General features: G+C 36.8%; 3 protein-coding genes across 3 annotated transcripts; 2 read left to right on the forward strand and 1 right to left on the reverse strand.

Annotated features, from left to right (window-relative positions):
• The first annotated feature begins 5,529 nt into the window (after positions 1-5,529).
• Positions 5,530-7,569, forward strand: LOC106386845. Its single transcript, XM_013826662.3, has 2 exons — positions 5,530-5,746; positions 6,363-7,569. Exons 1-2 carry the CDS (start codon positions 5,690-5,692, stop codon positions 7,020-7,022), a joined length of 717 nt encoding a protein of 238 aa, XP_013682116.1. The 5' UTR covers positions 5,530-5,689; the 3' UTR covers positions 7,023-7,569.
• Positions 7,570-8,657: 1,088 nt separating this feature from the next.
• Positions 8,658-12,270, reverse strand: LOC106417166 (E3 ubiquitin-protein ligase RZFP34). Its single transcript, XM_013858013.3, has 11 exons — positions 12,061-12,270; positions 11,881-11,968; positions 11,635-11,694; positions 11,513-11,545; positions 11,370-11,447; positions 11,250-11,293; positions 9,568-9,650; positions 9,398-9,489; positions 9,254-9,323; positions 9,137-9,178; positions 8,658-9,065 (listed from the first exon to the last, which is right to left on the reverse strand). The coding sequence occupies exons 1-11, from the start codon at positions 12,125-12,127 to the stop codon at positions 8,898-8,900; spliced, it is 825 nt and encodes a 274-aa protein (XP_013713467.1). The 5' UTR covers positions 12,128-12,270; the 3' UTR covers positions 8,658-8,897.
• A 287-nt stretch (positions 12,271-12,557) lies between these two features.
• LOC106417173 (cation/H(+) antiporter 9-like) lies at positions 12,558-20,570 on the forward strand. The gene is made up of 6 exons (XM_013858022.2): positions 12,558-13,956; positions 14,092-14,573; positions 15,210-15,756; positions 15,858-17,626; positions 17,962-18,156; positions 18,234-20,570. The coding sequence occupies exons 1-4, from the start codon at positions 13,711-13,713 to the stop codon at positions 16,983-16,985; spliced, it is 2,403 nt and encodes an 800-aa protein (XP_013713476.1). The 5' UTR covers positions 12,558-13,710; the 3' UTR covers positions 16,986-17,626; positions 17,962-18,156; positions 18,234-20,570.
• Positions 20,571-20,773: the final 203 nt, after the last annotated feature.

Here is a 20,773-nt window from a genome sequence, read left to right on the forward strand (position 1 = left end):
TGAAGAGGACGCATTTTAGCTTCAATAACCCCGGAAATTCCACTTCAATAATCTCCTGCAAGATCCCGTAAAAGTCCGTTTCACCTTTCACACATATTCCGTAGTTACTCGTTGCCCGATGTCTCCCATACTCGTATGTGTGAAAGGTAAATCCTCGTGTGAAATACATAGGTGATGTGGTGACCTTTGCAACTGGACCTTGAACCAATTCGTGAAACCATACGGGATAATAAGGATCGTCATAATCAACCTGCAAAAAGCAGTTATTCTTAATTAATATTGAAGTATCAAAACACTTACTTAATTAATCAATGTATGAGATATATTACGTACCTGTGATTTTAACCACTTGACAAAGTGCTTATCTTTACGTGTGTCCACATCAGTTGCAGATATTCCTGGTATTGCTTCTTCAACTTGAGATACAAACATGCTGCAAATTAAACAAATAATCAAGTCATACATAATTAACTGCAATTCATATAATTAACATTCACAAAAATATTTACCTTTCAAAGTAACGGGTCACTGCATCCTCGCAGTTGAGCAGAATATAAGTGTGGGCACTATGTTTATCCTCTTCACATGACCACCATACTTCTTTCGTTTTACCACCAAACCGTGCAATTTCGCAGAAAATGTCAGGAACACCATCAATTGGATATGATGTCGGTACTCCACCATCATCATATCTTCTAGGAACTCTTTTCCTCGTACGAACAGTTGGAGCAAAGTAGTATGATGTGAAGTTAGATGTTTCGGCTGTCAAACTTCCCGCAACTATTGAACCTTCCACCTTTGCAAGATTTCTTGCTTTCCCCTTCAAATGTTTCATCTGTCGCTCATACGGATACATCCATCCGTTGTGAACAGGTCCACGAAGCAATGCTTCATACGGTAGGTGGACAACTAGATGCTCCATGACGTCAAAAAATGAAGGAGGAAATATCTTCTCCAGGTTGCACAATATGATCGGAATGTTATGATGAAGTTGTTCGATGACTTCTTCCTTGAACGTACGTGTGCTGAGATCTCTGAAAAAAGCGCCGATGGCTGTATATTGCAAAAGTAATCAAATTAATAACATTTCATAACATATGTATATATTAACGTTTTATAATTACCTGCAAGTGCTTCATGGACATTTGCTGGAAGGAGCTCGGCAAAAGCAAATGGAAGTAGTCGTTGCATAAACACATGACAATCATGACTCTTCATTCCGGAGAACTTTTGACCTCGTTCAACACATCTTGACAGATTTGAAACATAACCATCAGGAAACTTAACTTCTGATGCAACCCAGTCAAACAAGGTTGTTTTGGCTTCTGATGACAACCGGAAGATGGGAACAGGAACGTTTCCATTGCTCTTGATATGTAACTCACTTCTTGAGCAAATATCAGGTAAGTCCATCCTTGACTTTTTGTTATCTTTTGTCTTCCCAGGGACGTTAAGTAATGTATTCATGATGTTCTCAAAAAAGTTCTTCTCAATATGCATGACATCCAGATTGTGGCGTAAGAGAAGATCCTTCCAATAGGGTAGCTCCCAAAATATACTCTTCTTATGCCAATTGTGAGACACACCATATCCATCAGGCATATTTCCAGGAACATGCCAATTTCCTCCAACTTTAACTGTTTCCTGAGCTCCGTAATAATCAATGTCTGCTTCGATCTGCTGGCCGGTGAGATATGGAGGAGGACCGTCTCTGACAATTTTTTTGTGCCGAAACAATGTCTTATTTCTTCTGTACGGATGGGCAAGTGGAAGAAAGCGACGATGACAGTCAAACCAACAACTCTTCCTACCATTCTTCAGTTGAAAAGCATCCGTCGATCCAAGACAATATGGACAAGATAATCTTCCATGTGTTGTCCAGCCAGACAACATCCCATAAGCAGGGAAATCACTTATCGTCCACAGCAGAACTGCTCGCATCGTAAAATTGTTTTTCAAGGAACAATCGTACGTCCTCACCCCTTCTGACCACAATTGCTTTAGCTCTTCTATCAACGGTTGAAGAAAAACATCAAGAGACCGTTTTGGATGCTTCGGCCCAGGGATTAATATGGTCAAAAATAGAAATTCTTGTTCCATGCACATATCCGGCGGTAAATTGTACGGCGTAAGAATGACTGGCCACAAAGAATATTGTCTACCAGACATTCCAAATGGACTAAATCCATCGGTGCATAACCCAAGATAGACATTCCGAATATTTGTAGCAAAATCTGCGTGTACCTTGTTGAAATGTTTCCACGCTCTTGCGTCTGATGGATGTGCAACCTCACCATCTCTCTGGACATGTTCCGCATGCCACCTCATCGATGCAGCAGTCCTCTCAGATTGATATAATCTTTTCAATCTGTCTGTAATTGGTAGGTACCACATCCTTTGGTACGGTACCCTATTCCTCCCACGGCCTTGCGGTTTGAATCGTGGTTTTTTGCAGAATCGACACTCTTCTAACTTGTCATCTTCTTTCCAGTAGATCATGCAGTTGTCGATGCAAACATCAATCATCTCCGAAGGCAACCCAAGACTATAAACCAATTTCTGAATCTCATAATAAGATTCAGCAGACACGTTGTCTTCTGGCAAATACTCTTTAAACAACTCCGCCCATGCATCCATGCAATTCTCAGGTAAATTATGATCCGTTTTAATATTCATCATCCTAGCTGCTAGAGACAATTTAGAGAGACCTTCTCTACAACCAGTGTAGATTGGTTGATTTGCAGCATCTAGCATTTCATAAAACCTTTTTGCATCCAAATTAGGTTCTTCTACATTTCCAGTTCCATCAGCTATTGTTGTAGTTGTTTCTAAAAATGCATCACTAATCATATCTTGAACCCTATCATGATCTACCATCTGCTCATGATCTTGATGATAATTATATTCATTATGCAAATGATTCGGTTCTTCACTATGATGACCATCCTCAAAATTATTATTACTACTACTAGCTTCATTTCCCCCATAACCCTCTCCATGTTGATACCAAATGTAGTACTGTGGTGTAAATCCTCTGTTTACTAAATGCTTCCATACAGTTTCACTACGTGCAAATTTTGAATTCTTGCATTTCCGACAGGGGCAGAACATCTTACCGCTTTCCTGTGTGATCGGTGTACAGCCCGCCTGGTGCATGAATGTCTCTAGCCCGCTCAGAAATGCGTTCGTCACCCTCCCGTCGGAATCTTTGTGCAAATACATCCAACTCCGTAACTCGTAAATACTACCGCCACCGGCCATTTTTTTCTTAGATTTTTTTTTGAAATCTTTTTTTTCTGATTTTTTTTTCGGATTTTTTTTCTCCCGTTTGTGTGTTGTGAGGAAGAGAGTTGTGGGAAATGACATATATATAGAGAAATTTTCGAGTTGGGTAGTTGAAATATAACAACGATTTTACAAGGAATATTTTACATGGATTTTACATGGTTTTAACATATTATTTACAACGACTTTACGACGAAATTAGGTAAGTTAAAGCACATTGAATACACGTTTTCACCTAAATATAACGGTAACATGCTTCGTTGTAATGTCGATGTAATGATTACGACGTATTTCTCATTCCACGTACATTCGTCGTAAACTTACATGGAGTTTACGACGAAATCAGTTCGTCGTAAATTTACATGGCGTTTACGACGAAAGTTAGATTCCTCGTAATTTCGTTGTAAAGACCATGTAAATTTACGACGAAATATTTTCGTCGTAAATGTTCGTTGTTATGGACACGTTTTCTTGTAGTGTTAGTATATCAAATATAATTATTAATAAAATTAAAATTTTAAAAATTAAAAAAATACGGATCCGGATATTCAGACCTAAAAAATCAAGATATCCGGATCCGGATTCAGTTTTGACGGATACGATATTTTACTATTCGGATTTAAATTTGAACGTTTCAGATAACCTATTTTTGGAGTAGATTTTGGATCGAATCCGGATCTCGGATGATAACTCAAGGCCTACCACACAGCACATGCCCAGCGACCCAAATATGGAGTTATTTCTTTCCTGACTTTACCTTCCACTTGCAGTAAAAGTCAATTGATCATTTTCATTAAGGATATTCATTTGTATATTTTACTCAAGAAATTAAAATTTAGTTTTCGCTCACGCTGACCCTATTTAGTCTTTTTTATGGAACACTGGCCCAATTGGTCATTTACGTGTTTTTCTTTAACACCAAAAAGCAAGGCAATGTATGTACCTAGTACATACTAAAGCTACACGCATATCTGAAGAAAATAACTGATAACTAAATATTTCTCAGTTTTATACTTAGGTTCTATGATATTCCACTTAAAATTTGTGAACCAAGATGCCTTTTTTTCCATGAGTAGTGATAGGTTTAATAATTGAAAAAGGGATTCCATAAAACTTTTCTCAATATATTGGTGGAAAAAGTTAGGTTACCTGCCTCTTTTGCTGACCATGGAATCCACTTCTCATTGACTCCATGCATCTTTAGTTGTTTATATACATATATACTTTCATCTGCGTATACTTTTTCTGCATAAAATTGGAAAATATGTAATTAGAAGCATCCGTTCCCGCTCTTTTCGGTGCGCTTGATTTTCTTGGATAAAGACAAGAAAACGTGTTGTATGCCTAGTTGTATCTCAAGAAAAACCGAAGAAGAAAACAAAAAGACTTTTAAAGAGTCGAGACTATAGTGTGAGTGAGTGAGACCAAAGTCAGTAAACTACGATGTTGGTCTTCCACCAAACACTTACGGCAAAAGAGGGAAAAGAAAACGATAAATATGCATAAATATTTCCAGCAAAAGAAGAAAAAAAAAACTACACATTCCCTCTATTTCATAAAATGTACATTCTAACATTATTTTTTTATTTCTATTTCATAAAATGTATCATTCTAACATTATTTTTTTATTTCAAAAAGTATCATTCTACATTGTTAATATAACTTTTATAAATAATTATTTTATTTAAATAATTATAAATTTATATTAGTATATTTTATCATTTTTTAAAATCTGCATGAAATGTGACTTCTTGCAGAATAGAGAGAATATATAGTATATTAATATTTAAACATCCACTTAAATGATTTTAGTCTTGTTTCATGTTAACATGTAGAAGAAAGATTTGCAAAAAGAACTTTAATAATAGTTATATTTAAACCTTTCATTGGTACGTTTTGGGGATAGAGTTTATCTAAACCTTTTATTTTTTTAGAGCATCTCCAATTACACCGTAAAATAGAGTGAAAAATACAGTTATGAACAAATAAAAAAACTTTATTTTATATATGGAGTAATGTATTTTTTATTTATTCGTGACTGCATTTTCTATTTTATTTTGCAGTTTTTTTTTCAGCAGGGGCTGGAGATGACCACATATAGATAATTTTCTTATAGTTTGCGCGGTAAAATATATAGTGGAGTTAGTTGAAATAACGTTGCAGGATATGATACAATCATGTGCTATCATTTTATTTATTTATTTTTTTTGATTAATTATTAAAATCTCAAAAGAAAATTACATACCTGAACTTGATTTGCTTTAGGCAGCCCAACATGTATTTACTTATTTATAAGTCCTTCCCTCCGTATGTTAAACTCCATTCTCTTTCTCGTTCTCTCCCTCTCTAACACAATTTATTTCAGAGAATCAAAAGATCTTTTAAGCTGAATTTAGTAGAATTTATGGATAACCAAATCAGTGCTCTTCTTGGCTGGCCTTACTACTACTCTCATGGAAAGGTAAGTTTTAAACATTATTTCTAAAGCTGAGTTTCCTCTATTCCCTCCAAAATAGTGTTCTTCTTCTGCTTTTGCTTTATCTTTCTTTCAGTTTTGATTTTGCTTAATTTGGCTAATAATGTCTTGTCCAAAACAAGAAATTTCTTACAGTTTTATTTCTTCTTCTTCTTGGTCTATTTAATAAACACCCGAATGTAGTAGACCTAGTTGCTAAGATTCAACAAGTTTTACAGAATGGTGGTCTTAATATGCAACTAGGTGACTCAGTCTTTGAAGTGTTTAAGGATTTTTGCATGTCACCTAATTAAAAAGAACATGTTTTGTTTACATATTCTCTGAAGTCAAGCATAATCACCAAATGTTGTAGCTTAGTTGCTCATAATGAGTTTCTTAACCTCCAACTCGATAACTCAAATCCTTGCTAGTTTGTGATAAGTGTTAATAACACATCTCAAAAGTACAGAGTTTAACCAGTGGCGATCAATGAGTGATTGTTCATGTAGGTGTCCCCTGTTTGTTTCCTCTGTTCTGTCCCATCTAGCTTATTTACTTTTTCCTCCGTTTCTTTCCTTTTTGACTATTTATTTATTTATTTGCACTTTTGTAAAATTTACAGACTACAGAAGAATTAAGACACTCTCATCTGTGCACAACACTAGAGCTAGAACAAACAAAAATGTTTGCTCGTGAGGAAATAAGAAAGAGAGATGAACAACTCGTCAATCTTAAAGACATATTAACCAAAACCATTACAGAAAGAGACGAAGCCCTCGAGAAATGTCAGCGCCTCATGTTCGATAACCTCTCGCGTCAACAACAGAAGCATATGACTCCTCCTTTATCCGGAGCCTCAAGCATTGATGATGAAACATTGCAGCCTCAAAAACTAGCATCAAACAAGAGCTTCTCCTCCTCGGACTGCGAAGAGAGCCTCATGTCACCCACTGATCACGTCATAAACCGACAACCATCTCAGCCTGAAGAAGTCTCAGATGCTGAGATTATGGATCCACTGCTTCCTGACAAGCCACTGCCTGAGAAGGGTAAACTTCTAGAAGCTGTTTTAAAGGCAGGGCCTCTGCTTCAGACACTGCTCTTAGCTGGTCCATTACCTCAATGGCGATATCCGCCACCGCCTCTCAAGACTTTCGAGATCCCTCCAGTCACCGTCCAGTGCCCTAACGTCAACAATGGGTGTGGAAAATTCAACAGGAAGAGAGTATTCTCAGATGGGTCACATTCAGAGGCTAAGTATCAGAAAGTTCTTCTCCACTGACCAACGATCAACACAACTCTGGCTACTGATTTTTACTCTTAAAGTTGTAGTACTAATAGTCATCTGATATACCATTTACTTAGGTCAGTTTCAAGATTAACTCCCACTTAGGTTTCAAGTGGGAGTGATCTTTTGTACATTAAGGCTTTTGGTTATGCGCCATTGTGGAGACAGAGTCAGATCCATTTAGGGTTTAGATTTAAACTATTGAAGAAAAAGAAAAAAAAACTCCCCTGGTTTGACCTCCAAGTCAATGGAGAGTTAATGCTATGTGTGAGAGTTTGCTATCTTGTTTATTTCTCTAGGGATGCTTGCTGTGTTTTTTTCTTTTTGAGGGTTTTATATCTCAAATCCGTTTTCACACTCATGTGCTTGGCTCCATGATGTGTTAAATTACGGTTTCTTTTCTTGTTTTTCTTATGCTGAGGGTTTTTCCCACTCATATTATGTTAATCTCTGAAGCTCAAGACTTTATAGCTTCATAATGTAATTTGTTTTTGTCTGCGCGCAGTAACTGAAATTTAGTAATTAAAGAGGTTGCTTATTACTTGCTTGTAGCCTTTGTGGGGATGCGCTTTAATGATTTTTTAACTTTGAGATAATTTAATTAATATTGTTGCTTTTAGGGAGAGATGGGTGAGAAGAAGTCGTTAGTAAAACCCAACAACGTAAAGGTATATAAACCCGAAGCTATTTCTTTGTCGGTTCGGGTGGGTCCTAAAGATCTGAAGCCGGATCTTCTTGTCCATGTAACATGAGTTTAAAAGTGTCAACATAGACAATCACTCATGGATTGCCTGGTCCATTTACTACTTATTCTTATTTTAACGGTCATGAGTTAGAGCCAAATACTATAGTTAAGAAAGTACACAGATAGACTCCCTTTGGAAATTCAGACACCAAACCCAGGGCTGTTCAATATGGTAAAACCGAACCGTACCGAACCGTACCGAACCGAACCGAAATAGACAATATGGTTTGGTTTTGGTATATACCATATAAACCGAATGGATATAATTTTATAAAAACCGTAGGATTTGGATATGGTTTGGTAGATAACCGATTAAACCAAATAAACCGAACAAAACCGATTAAAAGTAGAAACATGTAAATATGTATCTATTTTATAACAATACATGAAAATCTATTTGTTATATAAGTTAAATTTGTGTTAATAACTATTACCATAATGTTATAGTAATAAAGAACCTTATATAATTTGTAAAACACTTGAATACATCGCAATTCAGACATCTTATTTTCTAAGTCTTTTTTTTTTTTATCTTTTTGCTTTATTTTAGTATTCACTAAATTAATATGAAGATGATAAATTTGATGAAAAATAATTAATGGAAAATAATTAATGGAAAATTTTCACAACTTTTTCTTATCTATAAACAAACAGAGTTTCGTGTTCAATCGAAAAAGCATGACTTTAATGAACACTAAATATGGAAGAGTGGAAAACTTTTCTTTCATGTTTCTGTTTTGTTTCATATTTTTATTTTCAAAATTTCAGGCTCTGATTTTAATTATAGATTTGATGATTTTATTTGATGGTAGAAGCATTTTTACGTTTTTGTTCATTTATTTGAACATGTAATATATTTTTAATAAATGACTGTGTTGACAATATGACTCTAAAATTCATTTTATATGATCTCAAACTAAATAATTATGTTTTTTGGTATAAAACCGAATAAACCGAAAACCGACGGTATATAAACCGAACCGAACCGAAGTAAATATGGATTTAGAATGGTAGTTATATTTTACTAACCGAAATACCGAAAACCAAAAAAAACCAAACCTAAACCGAACCGATATCCGGATTGAACACCCCTAGGTCCAAACCAGTTCTGGTTCAAGTTTTAGTTAACCGGTTGAACTAACAACCTGAGGAACTCCTGAAGAGTAAGAGTGAGTATTAGGTCCTCTCTGCGTCTTTCTAGTATTGTATGAACCGCAGCTACTGCACTTATGCGCGATCAAATGAAACCGGACATCCGTGTTTGAACCACAGTCATTGCAAAGAATCCATACCTGCTTCAATCCAATCACATAAGCAAACACACAAACTCGTGAATGCAATATTGATATTCAATCTCACTTACCATCTTGTCTTCGTACACTTTTGGGATTTTGTAAGCAGCAACCTTCGCAAATTTGAATGGAAGATTCAATGAACATAAGAGAACTGTACAATAGAGTTATATGATGAAGCCTTTTACCTCTTCATCAAGTTTCTTCCACACGCTGGACATGTCACATATCGATTTAGAGCATAAAGGGCATGTGTATCTACAACAACAACAAAAAAGTTTGTGTTTGTTTATCAATGGCTAGCTTCATAAAAAACTTGTGAGTTCTTTTACCGGTTATGCAGCTCCATATCTTTGGTACACTCTAAATGCACAGCGTGACCACATCGCAGGACCGTGATATCTTTTGTCGAATCAAACAGATACTGAGCACAAATAGACTTAAATCAGGACACAACTATGTTGAGTCAGTTAAGAAATGGGTTAGATTTTGATTATTTTACCTCAAAACAAACCGGGCAATTGTGATGCAATGCGCCTTCCAGACACCGGTGCTTGTCCTCCAAAACTTTGGAGTAGCAACATCCTGTTTCAAGGAAACAAAATAAAATGTCAGAAACAAAGAAAGATGCGAGCATTTTCTAGAAACAAGCACATAAAGTTTTGTCTCTCTTACGACATCTTTTGCAATGGAAGAAGTTTTCTTTTTGATATTAAGAATTTTCAAGGCTCCTAAGGCAAATGTTGTAGTATAGTGTTTGTCGAAACAGTTCTGAGGGATATCAAAGCACTGAGAATGCAAGTACTCACTTAATCTAAGTGCAACCAATGATTTAAAAGGTTTCTAAACTAATGATTAATGATAAATGAAATGACTTTCTTTACTAAGCGAAAAGAGAACTCATGGGCATAGGGATTAGACCTTGGGTGATCAAGTATCAAATTAAGGATGACAAATGATCAATCAAACTATCAACCTTAAGCCTAGACACAATTCTAAGCAAGCTCTATGTCTAGATGAATGCTCATTTGCTAACATATCTCAAACATCAAATGTCTTTGGTTGAATAATATGAAAGCAATCATTACTAACAAGTCTATTAGCTATCTTAGCACCTTTAACAACAAATGTCTTTGGCAAAGTATACTAAAAGCCTAGGAGAGTTGTCTCAGGCATTTCATCAAACACCTTTTGGGTGGAAAATGTCTATTGATCAACTTTTGAGTGGCCAATTCAGAAGATGCATTTTGAATACTCTACTAGGAAGGAACAAGAATGATCTACACTAAAACATCCTAGAACTAACCTAATCACCCTTAATCTCCATAACCCATGAATTCAAAAAGTGATTACTCACTAATCTCCATGATTCCTCTTAAACCCATATTGGATTTCAGATTAATCATGTAGAGAAAAATATAAGAAATCAACAATAACACAAGAACATAACAATCAAAATCCAAGAGATGAACTTCTCAAGAGAGTTTTTGTGTATTTCTCAATAGATCCAAGATAATCCGCCTCTCGTGGTTACAAAAAATCTTTAAAACATAGGTTTTTCCAAGTACAAAACGTCCAAAATAAATTGCAAAAAGGTCCTTGAGAAATCATGATTTTCGGCAGCAGAACAACGCGGAGCGACTTGCAGGTGTCGCTCCGGGAAGTCGCTCCAGGGCCGATGGTCGCGAGCGACTTTGGTGTGTCGCTCCAACGGGTCACTCTGGATCGGGAGCGACCTTGGTAGGTCGCTCTGAGAGGTCGCTCCAGGGTCATCTAAGACTGTTCGGAGTAACGAGAACGCGAGCGACTTCATGGCGTCGCTTTAGGAAGGTCGCTCTGAGAGGTGGGACACAGCGACTTCGTGATGTCGCTCCGGGAGGTCGCTCCCATGCTCTGATCGTTTAATGATCACCTATTTCACCTCCTTTGAGCTCCAGATGCATCCAAATGTCCCCAAGAACTCCATGTGGCACTCCAGTACCTAATAGAGACTCATGTATGCAAAATGCAACCTAAACATGTCTAAATTCTAATCTCTATGATGAAAATGTTTATGAATGAATGGATAAAACAATGCAAATATGCAAGATATCACTTTTCCTCTGGTCCTATTAAACGAACATATCAACAGTTAAGATAAGACTCTGTTTTTTTAATTGGTAACCACAAATTCAGTTTATCTACCTGCATATCCCACAGTCATCGCAGTGATATTGCTTCTTGGAAAGCTGAAACAACCAGTGTTGAGTTTTATTGGTACAACTTCCAGTTTATAAGAAATATAAATCGATTGGAAAAGCTTACATCATCGTCGAAAAATTTGCATTTTGAGCAGAAGTACTTCCCCATACATACACCACAGGTGGAGCAGTTTTGCTGGACCTGAAGAAAACAATCAGAGGTCAGCATCAAGAAACATGGTTACACACATAAAAACTGATACTCACGTCTTGTTCTGTCCCACAAAGCGAGCATATGACCTGAAAATAAAACAAATCAACACTAGAAATGTTATCACAGTGAACAAACAGAATCTACATATACATAACTCTCAATATGATCTCGAAACCTTAGAAACATCATGTCGAGGAAGATCATGTCTAAGGAGCTGTTCAGTTTGAAGAGAATCCTGTGGAAACAAACAGAACACAAAAGTTTTCAGAAAAAAAAAAAACAAACAGAACACATTAGTTTCACTTTTATATAATCTTCACTTATGTAACCCAAACTTGTTCTTTCACATCTGTACAATGGATGTTGATATAATATGGTGGGATCTTAAGTAAATATGGGCATCTAAACACAAACTTTATACCTTAGCTTCGTTGTGGCAGTGTCTGCAATCGAATACTTCATCACAGCATGGTGCTCTGATCTTGCATCGTCTTCTATAATGTGAGCACCTAAACACAAAAGAAGGAAAAGAAGGGAAAAAAAACTTAGCTTTGATGACCAAAAAAGATGTTGAAAAGAAGATTTGATAAGTGTTGTTTACCCGTAATACCCAGAACTAATCTCCATAAGATGCGTAACGTGAGAGTCAAGTTCTTGATTTTGCTCATTTTCCTGGAAACCAGTATCCATTTTTCACTTTTAAAGTTTTGATCTTTCCTACTCTTAGATCAATTACTGACTCAGAATTGAAGGTCTCGTCGAGGGTAACGTAAACTGAAGAGATGGCTAGATGTTTGTTAATGGAGTTGCGGAGAAGAAAAGAAAGCAGGTGGGATCTTTATTTTATATGAGATGCAAGGTGATGACTCGGCTACAGCTACACGTTAGATTTTTTACTTTGGCCTAATCAACAAATCTATGTACGTGATTAGGAAAATGGAAATTGCAAATCATAAATATTTATTTTCTATTTCGGTTAATTGAATTCCTTTGCTTTTCGAAATTTTATATTTTCAGGTTGCATTTTTGTTGAAATATCTCCTCTTTCTCTTGGAAAAGCTATTCATGCAGAACTGATCCTAAAATTTTAGGACTGTAAACGATGTAGTGAAAGTTTCAATAAAAAATGTAAATTTGAGAATTTTTGTTTATATATTATTTAAAAAAATTGGAGAGTATTGGTCAATTTTTCACTGATCTATGTTCATCGCCGGCCATGCATTCACGTTTCTGGAAGAAATAATAAAAATAGTATATTGACAAATAAAAAGGTTTTATTATTAATATAAGAGAAAATTGAAGTCTATGATAAATTATTAACATAGCAAACACTCGGTATTAGATTTGATTCAGTTGGCGCGCCAGTTTAAGAACCAGGTTTTATAGTGTGTCCAATGTCAATCACATGTCTTGTCTTTTTAAAAGCAGAACAAGATAGGATTGGATAGGATCCTCCCACTAGCTGGCTCATTAGCATAGGTCCATTATTTTTATATTCTCACCACTCAAAACACTATTACTACTATAGTTGATGTACGTTTTACGCGACTATCCACTATTTTTTTTTTGTGACACCTCCACTATACAAAAATCGATTAATACATATTTATTTACATAAACTTTATTTAGGTCACAAGATTTATCAAATGCATCACCCTAGACCGTTGGATGACCCAGCTTGGATCTACTAACAATATAGTGTATATCTTTTTATTTATTAAAAATAATAAGATATATATCATCTTTATTTCCTATTTTGTTGTTTTTAAAAAAATCCTATTTCGTTTGATTCATTAAATTTCACGTACATGCTATAGCATATAGTGTAGCCGAGTATATACGGATATGCGCATTTTTATAAGCATATGTACAGGTGCAGGTCTAATATAAATTCACATAGAACAGTATGAAAATTTATCAATTCATATAATAAAAACTATCTCATTTTAGTTCTAGAAAACAATGCGCCACCTTTTAGCTTCATCCGTTCGTTAGCCCAAACGTAACAAAAACTGGTCAAAGGGGAGGCGCCAACGGTTTAGAAACAACAATTGCTCAAAGAAACTGTTACGTTGTTAAATCTTTTTTCATTTTTTGTTAATTTAACATTTGACCTTTTTTTTTGTTGAGAAGAAACAAAAAACAGATAGAGAAAACCAAATCTTCAGCGTAACAAATAAAAGCAAAGTTGATATGAAAAGTTTTGAGAACAGGTCATTCCCTTTCATAACTTATACTTATCATCATCCTCATGAACGAATCTCTAGCACTAACTCCTGCGCCTTGGCCAGCAATTAGCAAGGTCGAAGTTTGTTACCGAGCTTTCTTCAACATCTCTTCTTACGGAATCTTGGAAAACTATGAAACTCCGAGTGTCATCTTCGGATACGCATTGCCTCTTCTTGAGTTGCAGATCATTATCATCTTCGTTTTAATAGTGTTATCTCATATGTTCCTTAGATTTATTGGCGTACCACAGTTCGTTTCTTACATGTTTGTAAGTTACAACACACCAAATCTTGATTTCTTGATTTCAAAAGTTATAATCTCGTGTGTCACCAAAAAAAAAAAAAAGTTATAATCTCGTCATTTCTTGTGTCGCAAGTAACATGTTTTTGGTGTTTTTAATCAGACGGGGTTGCTTCTGGGACGTCACCTATTTGATCTTCAGGACTTTTCTTCCCACCATTTATCGTTAGACGTGGCGTTAGATGGTAACATAGCGTTAGAAGGTGTGGCCAACTTGGGTTTAATAATGTTCACGTTCTTGATGGGCGTGAAGACCAACAAAAGAGCCGTGTTTCATATCGGTAAAGGCACGGTTGCGATCGCGGTTTTGTCCTTTGTGGTGACTATGACCGCCGGATTAGCCTTTAGAAACTTCCAGCTAGACAAGGCCGACCCTCTCTATATGCCTCTGAAACTGGCTCCAACAGAACGCACCGTGATTGTATCAGTTCAAGCGTTAACGCTGTTACCCGTAATAACGCACCTGGTATATGAGCTTAAGATTCCAAACTCGGAGCTCGGCCGCCTCGCCATATCTATTGCAACGATTAATGATCTCCTAGGATTTATCACTCTGCAATGCGTTTCCTACGTAGCATCATACAGGTATGCAAGATATCCTCGTTTTTTCTTTTGCTAAGAGACATCCTAGATTTAGGGTTTAATTGTTGCATTTCTCATTACTTTTTTTATATCAAGTTAAAAAAAAAAAGTTAGATATATATTCAAGTTTTTTATTCTTACCTTCTCGAACTAGGTTGTAGCTGAAGTCTAAAGATTTGGGTTTTCTTCCAAAAGACTCTAATCTCTTAACAGAAGACTTTTGACATACATGCTATTTTTTCATTGGCTAATAATTTCTAATTGTTATTATATATTTTGAAAAACTCTTTTGAATTTCTTAGCGTTGTGCATGCTTAAAGCGATAAACTTGGTCAACAATTTAAAACATTCATCATACTTTCTATTTCATCAATTCGAGAGATAGGAGATAGAAAGTATGATGAATGTTATCAAATGTGGTTCGCTACAAAATGAGTATCATAAAGTTCTTTCTGCTATAAAGTTATAAAAACAGTATTATTTTTTTAATCAATTTAACAATAATTCAAAAAAGAAAAAAAAAACTTGCTCAAAAGATTAACCATATTATTTTACTATCTAGCCGATGGCATGGTATAATTTTTCTTTTAGATGATATGGTTTTTGAACACATTACAATAGTTTAAAACTGTCATGCAGGTATGTATCGCCTAGAATAGCCAACCGCGATGCACTGGCAATGACCATCTTAATCCTTGTGATCCTATTCATCATCAAGCCTACGGCTCAATGGATATTCGACACAAGTCCAGAAGGCAAACCCGTACGGGAACTCTATGTATACGGAACAATTATGACCGCAATCGCTGCGAGTATTTGCACAACTTATTTCCACCAAGTCCACGTTTTAGGAGCTATATTGGTCGGGATGGCCATCCCAGACGGTCCACCTCTTGGGTCTGCGTTAGAAGCCAAGTTTGAGGGATTGGTTACAAACATATTTTTACCGATTTCAATAGTGGTAATGACCATGAAAGCTGACATTTCAAAGGTATTGTACGCGTTCGATGACATAGCCATTAACATATTTTTGGTGGGTTTCACATTGGTCGTCAAATGGACTGCTACTTTTGGGTCTTGCTTGATCTTCAAGTTACCTACTAACGAATCTATTATCCTCGCCATTATGATGAACTATAAGGGTTTCGTCGACTTATGCTTCTTTGAAGGAGCCGCGAATCATCGGGTAAGATAACTTTATATTAAAAACCTGAACACACTTTACATGCATGCATATATCATTATTTCGAATTAATGGGTTTATTTTATTTTTATTTTGTAATGTAGAATCTATCGCAAGCCACTCACACGTTCATGATAATATACGTTCTTTTGATCGCGGGAGTTTTACCTACTACTGTGAAAGCACTGTACGATCCAAAGAGGAAGTATATAGGATACGTCAAGAGAGACATCATGCATCTGAAACCAAACTCAGATCTCAAGATCCTAACATGTTTGCACAAACCGGACAACATCTCTGGCGTGCTCTCGCTGCTACAACTGCTCTCTTTCACTCCTGACGGCGAGAGTAATAAAGACAGAGGAGTCATCGCTGTCACAGCATTACACCTCGTGAAACTCGCTGGAAGTTCGTTTCCAATCTTGATACCACACGACAAGCGGACTAAACCCCAGTTGCATCAAAACACTTACATTCAAACAATGATGCTCGTGTTCTCCGAGTTTCAACAAGAGAATTCGGCATCTACGACTGTTAGCTTCTTCACAGCTTACTCTCAAGAGGATCTAATGGATCATGACATTTGCAATCTTGCTTTAGACCACCACACATCGATGATCATCGTCCCTTCTGGACGAAAATGGTCACCTGATGGATTATATGAATCTGACGATAATGTGATCAGAAGTGTGAACGCTTCTCTCCTCGACCGTGCTCCCTGTTCTGTAGGTGTACTCAATGACCGAAGCTACCGCACCAAGAAAAAGATTAACGGTACCGTTAACGTTGGTGTGATCTTCATTGGAGGTAAAGATGATCGCGAGGCCATCTCGCTTGCGAAATGGATGAGACAGAATCCGAGAGTGAGTCTCACGGTGATCCGGTTTTTATCTGGTCAAGAACCAGACAAGAATAAGAATTGGGATTACCTTGTTGATAATGGGGTCTTAAATGATTTGAAAGAAACATATGCATCCTCTGAGAATTTCGTTTATGCGGAGAAGATAGTCAACGGTGGTCCCGCGGTGGCCACCGCCGTAAGATTGGCGGCGGAAGATTATGACTTGATGATTGTAGGGAGAGGTCGCGACTATGATTTGCTGGATGTCTCGGGTTTGGCGGAATGGATGGAGCTTCCGGAGTTAGGAGTCATAGGAGATTTGCTTGCATGTAAAGATCTAAAAACTAGGGTTTCTGTTTTAGTAGTTCAACAACAGCAGCAACATGAGTGAGTGTAGTTGTGTAACCTGTCAATGATTTGCTTGCATGTGAAGATCTAAATTACATGAACAAATTCATTTCTTCTCATCTTGTTTTGATTTAAAAGTCCATGATTCCTAACTAAAAGTTATAGTATACGTACTAATAACAACAAAACTATAATTTTCACCATAATAATTTGCGCAAATGATTTGTCCCACTCCGATAAAGACTTAGTGACCACTGCCGAATAATTTTTACCTGTCATGCCAGAGTCATTGCTTCTCTTTCGTCTTTACCGCTAAGTAAGATCATACAGATTGCAGACTTTGTAGGATAAGACCATGCGCAGCAGGGGTTTTAGTGAGGTTCATGGGCTCGAGTTCTAAGGGGCCGATGAATAAAAGAAAATAAAAAATGGGTTTGTTTTGATGAACCGGGCCTTACGAGTGATATCGTATGAAGCGGGTTCAAGCCACGCGTCGTGTGTTGATTTGTTGAACGAAAGCGCGTAGAGGAGGAGGAAAGTTGGGCTTCCCCGTGTATCGACTCATTTGCTCTTCTCGACCAAAAAGCTAGGGTTTCGTTGTGAGAGGCGATTTCTCGTGCGACGCCGTCTCCCGGAGGTTTTCTCGTTCTAATCGACGACGGAGTGTCTTTTCCACTTGCTCAGGTGAGTATCGAGTAGATTGAGGGTTGAATTGGGTCGATTTTGTGGTCGAAACTCGAAACTGTTTTCTCGGATTTCAAATCAATTTGGGGCTTTCGAGTTTGGGATGTAAATCGATATCCGAGTTTCGAATAATTGCTGTAAATCGTCATGGTTGTTTCATTTAGGGTTCGTTTCTCTGAGATTTTAAATCGATAGAGGGATTTCGAGTTAGGGTTCTAAATTGATTCGGGGGTTTCGTTTAATAATTGTATATCCTCAAGAGGGTTCGATATAGGGGTCGTTTATTATATTGTTTGGATTTTAATGTTCTAAAATAGATTCGATTTGTTTTACAGATGGATCCCTCAGAAGAGAGAAAGCATTCAAAGAGGCAAAAGGACTACATCAACATGCTTTCATACACTTGCGATTCAGAATACGGGATTCCGAGAAGGTGTTCCTGTGGTGGGAGAATCATCGACGAGGTTCGAGTGAAGCAGGAGTACGACACTCTTCCTGGGAAGCGTTTCTTCACCTGTGCCAACTACGAGGTAAGACTCTGAAGAACATTTTCATTCATTATGTTTATAGACATACGTATGCTGATATTTTTTTGGTTCTAAAAAAGGCTGATGGGTTTCACTATCGTCAGCCTTGGGTGATTGGTGTCCAGGAGCAGATCGAAAGCTTGACTAAGCGTCTGGAGGAGGCTGAGGAGGTGATGAAGTTCGTACCGAGTCTGAAAAATCAGATTGAGACACTAGAGGTTAGTAAACAAATTTTTTTTTTGTGTCACATTTTTCTCTACATATTTTTTTTAATAACTTATTATGTGAATAAGACATTTTCATTGTTGTTTCCATGTGCAGGCACATGCTAAAGGGCTCACTCGGCAGGTTGACCGCCTCACTGCGGAGGTTTATAACCTCACGGTGCAAGTAGCTGACCTGGAGAAGCTCTGCTTCGAATAACCACCAAAGGTTAGACTCTATCTTAACTGAACTAGAACTACGCGTTTTGGTTGCTTCGTAGCTAGACGTTAACTAGAACTGAAGTAGGTTGAGTAGAGCTTTAAATGATCTGAACTAGCTAGAGTATAACTCGTACTTGAATTTTCTTTATCATTCATTGTTGTGTTTGTTGGTTAAAGTTTAAAAACTGTTCGAGTTAAATAAACCTGATTTGATGTGTAATGAATGCTAACTGTGAATAAGTTGTTGTGTATTTAAATTTAGTTGTTGTGTAATTAACTGTGGTTGTTGTTGTGTAATTAACCTAAGTGAAACTAGTTTAAAACATAGGGAATCCACTTATAAAAACACAAACAATCCACCCTTAAAAATCACTAAAACCTATAAACATCAAACAAAACCAAAACAGAAAATGGACCCTTTTTCCCTACACTCTCCCGGGTTTGTTAACCTGTTAGCCTCACAGAGCATTCCACCACTAGACGTAGACTCTGCTGAGGCAGCTGTTACCTCTTCCGGGTTAGTTAAACCAGTGGAAAGGAGAAAGTGGTCAACCAAAGAAGATATTGTGCTGATCAGTGCTTGGTTGAACACCAGCAAGGATCCCATTGTCAGTAATGAACAGAAGTTAGGATCCTTTTGGAAGAGGATAGGGGAGTATTTCAATTCGAGTCCTCACCTCTTTGGCTCCCTTCCAAGACACTGGAGTCAATGTAAGCAGAGGTGGGGAAGGGTGAATGCGGAGGTCTGCAGGTTTGTGGGATGCCATGAAAGTGCGCTGAAGGAGCAATCGAGTGGCCAAACAGAGAATGATGTCATGAAGGCTGCACATGACATCTTCTTCAATGACTATAATGTCAAGTTCACTCTTGAACATTGCTGGAGGGAACTTCGGTTCGATCAGAAATGGAGATCACACTCTCAGCCGAAGGAGAAAAGTAAGGAAGGTGGTCCGCAAGTGGTGGCTGACGAGGAAGAGGTTAGGCCTCCGGGTGTTAAAGCTAGCAAAGCTGCCAAACGCAAGAAGCCAAACGAAGCAGCTTTTGATCGGATACAAACCATTCTAGCTCAGAAAAACACCCTATCCAAACAAAAGATCCTAGATCGCCTCTTAGCCAAAAACATAGATACACTTTCTGATCATGAAATGGCTCTTAAGAATAAGTTAATCTCTGAAATGCTTTGATTTGGTTAGTGTATTAGCTTGTTTTTGTTTATTCAATCTGTTTTCCTTTCTTTGAGTAGTAGCAGTGTATTTGGTTAGTGTATTAGCTTGTTTATTGATTCTGTTCTCTTTTGTTTTGCAGGTCACGGGTTGGAAGGCCAGGGTGTTACAGGTCACGGGTTGGAAGGTTGCGGGGTGTTGCAGGTGAAGGATTTTGTTTGTTTCTATATGTTATTTTCGGATACTTTAAGCCACGGGTAGTAGGACTTTATGTCAGTTTTTAATCCCGGATGTAAACAGATGTACTATGTATAGGACTTGATGTCTTTTGCTGTTGATTCACGGATGTAAAATATGTTGATTCACGGATGTAAAACAATGTCTCTCTCTATATAAACTATGTCTTTCAGTTTGGTTATAAAATGTGCATCACTTCTCTTCTCTATGTCTGTCTCTTATTATTACAACTGAGAAAAGCACACAAAGAAACTGTCTCACTTCTCTTCTCTTGTCTCTCTCTCGTTATCACCTCTCTTCTCTTGTCTCTTCTCTTCTCTTGTCTCTCTCTTCTCTTCTCTTGTCAACAAACTGTGGTAACAATCTGTAACAACAACCTTCAAGCAAGCTGATCGTGGTGCTCAAACATCAAACTTGAAGCTTCAAACTTCTCTCTTGTAGTAGTGAATTCAACAACAAACTTCAAGCTCCAAATCAAGGTAAGTGATAATGCAAAAAGATGATATAATGTAAAAAAATATAGCTTATGAAAAAATATGATAGAATAATGCAAAAAAAAATTAGATTTTGATAAAAGATAATATAATGTGAAAAAAAATTTAGATTATGAAAAAAGATGATAGAATAATGAAAAAAAAATATAGCTTATGAAAAAATATGATAGAATAATGCAAAAAAAAATTAGATTTTGATAAAAGATGATCTAATGTGAAAAAAATAGAATATGAAAAAAGATGATAGAATAATGGAAAAAAAAATAGATTTTGATAAAAAATGATACACTAATGAAAAAAA

Source organism: Brassica napus, chromosome C9 (assembly GCF_020379485.1).
Source record: "Brassica napus cultivar Da-Ae chromosome C9, Da-Ae, whole genome shotgun sequence".
NCBI lineage: Eukaryota > Viridiplantae > Streptophyta > Magnoliopsida > Brassicales > Brassicaceae > Brassica > Brassica napus.

Excerpts from the sequence above, each read along its gene's own strand:
- LOC106386845 (XM_013826662.3), top strand. The coding sequence starts at position 5,690 with ATGGATAACCAAATCAGTGCTCTTCTTGGCTGGCCTTACTACTACTCT. Across the intron at positions 5,747-6,362 it reads ACTACTACTCTCATGGAAAG|ACTACAGAAGAATTAAGACA; the intron begins GTAAGTTTTAAA and ends TAAAATTTACAG.
- LOC106417166 (XM_013858013.3), bottom strand. The coding sequence starts at position 12,127 with ATGAGCAAAATCAAGAACTTGACTCTCACGTTACGCATCTTATGGAGA. Across the intron at positions 11,969-12,060 it reads ATTAGTTCTGGGTATTACGG|GTGCTCACATTATAGAAGAC; the intron begins GTAAACAACACT and ends TTTTGTGTTTAG. Across the intron at positions 11,294-11,369 it reads GCAAATTTTTCGACGATGAT|CTTTCCAAGAAGCAATATCA; the intron begins GTAAGCTTTTCC and ends TGGTTGTTTCAG.
- LOC106417173 (XM_013858022.2), top strand. The coding sequence starts at position 13,711 with ATGAACGAATCTCTAGCACTAACTCCTGCGCCTTGGCCAGCAATTAGC. Across the intron at positions 13,957-14,091 it reads AGTTCGTTTCTTACATGTTT|ACGGGGTTGCTTCTGGGACG; the intron begins GTAAGTTACAAC and ends GTTTTTAATCAG. Across the intron at positions 15,757-15,857 it reads AAGGAGCCGCGAATCATCGG|AATCTATCGCAAGCCACTCA; the intron begins GTAAGATAACTT and ends TTTGTAATGTAG.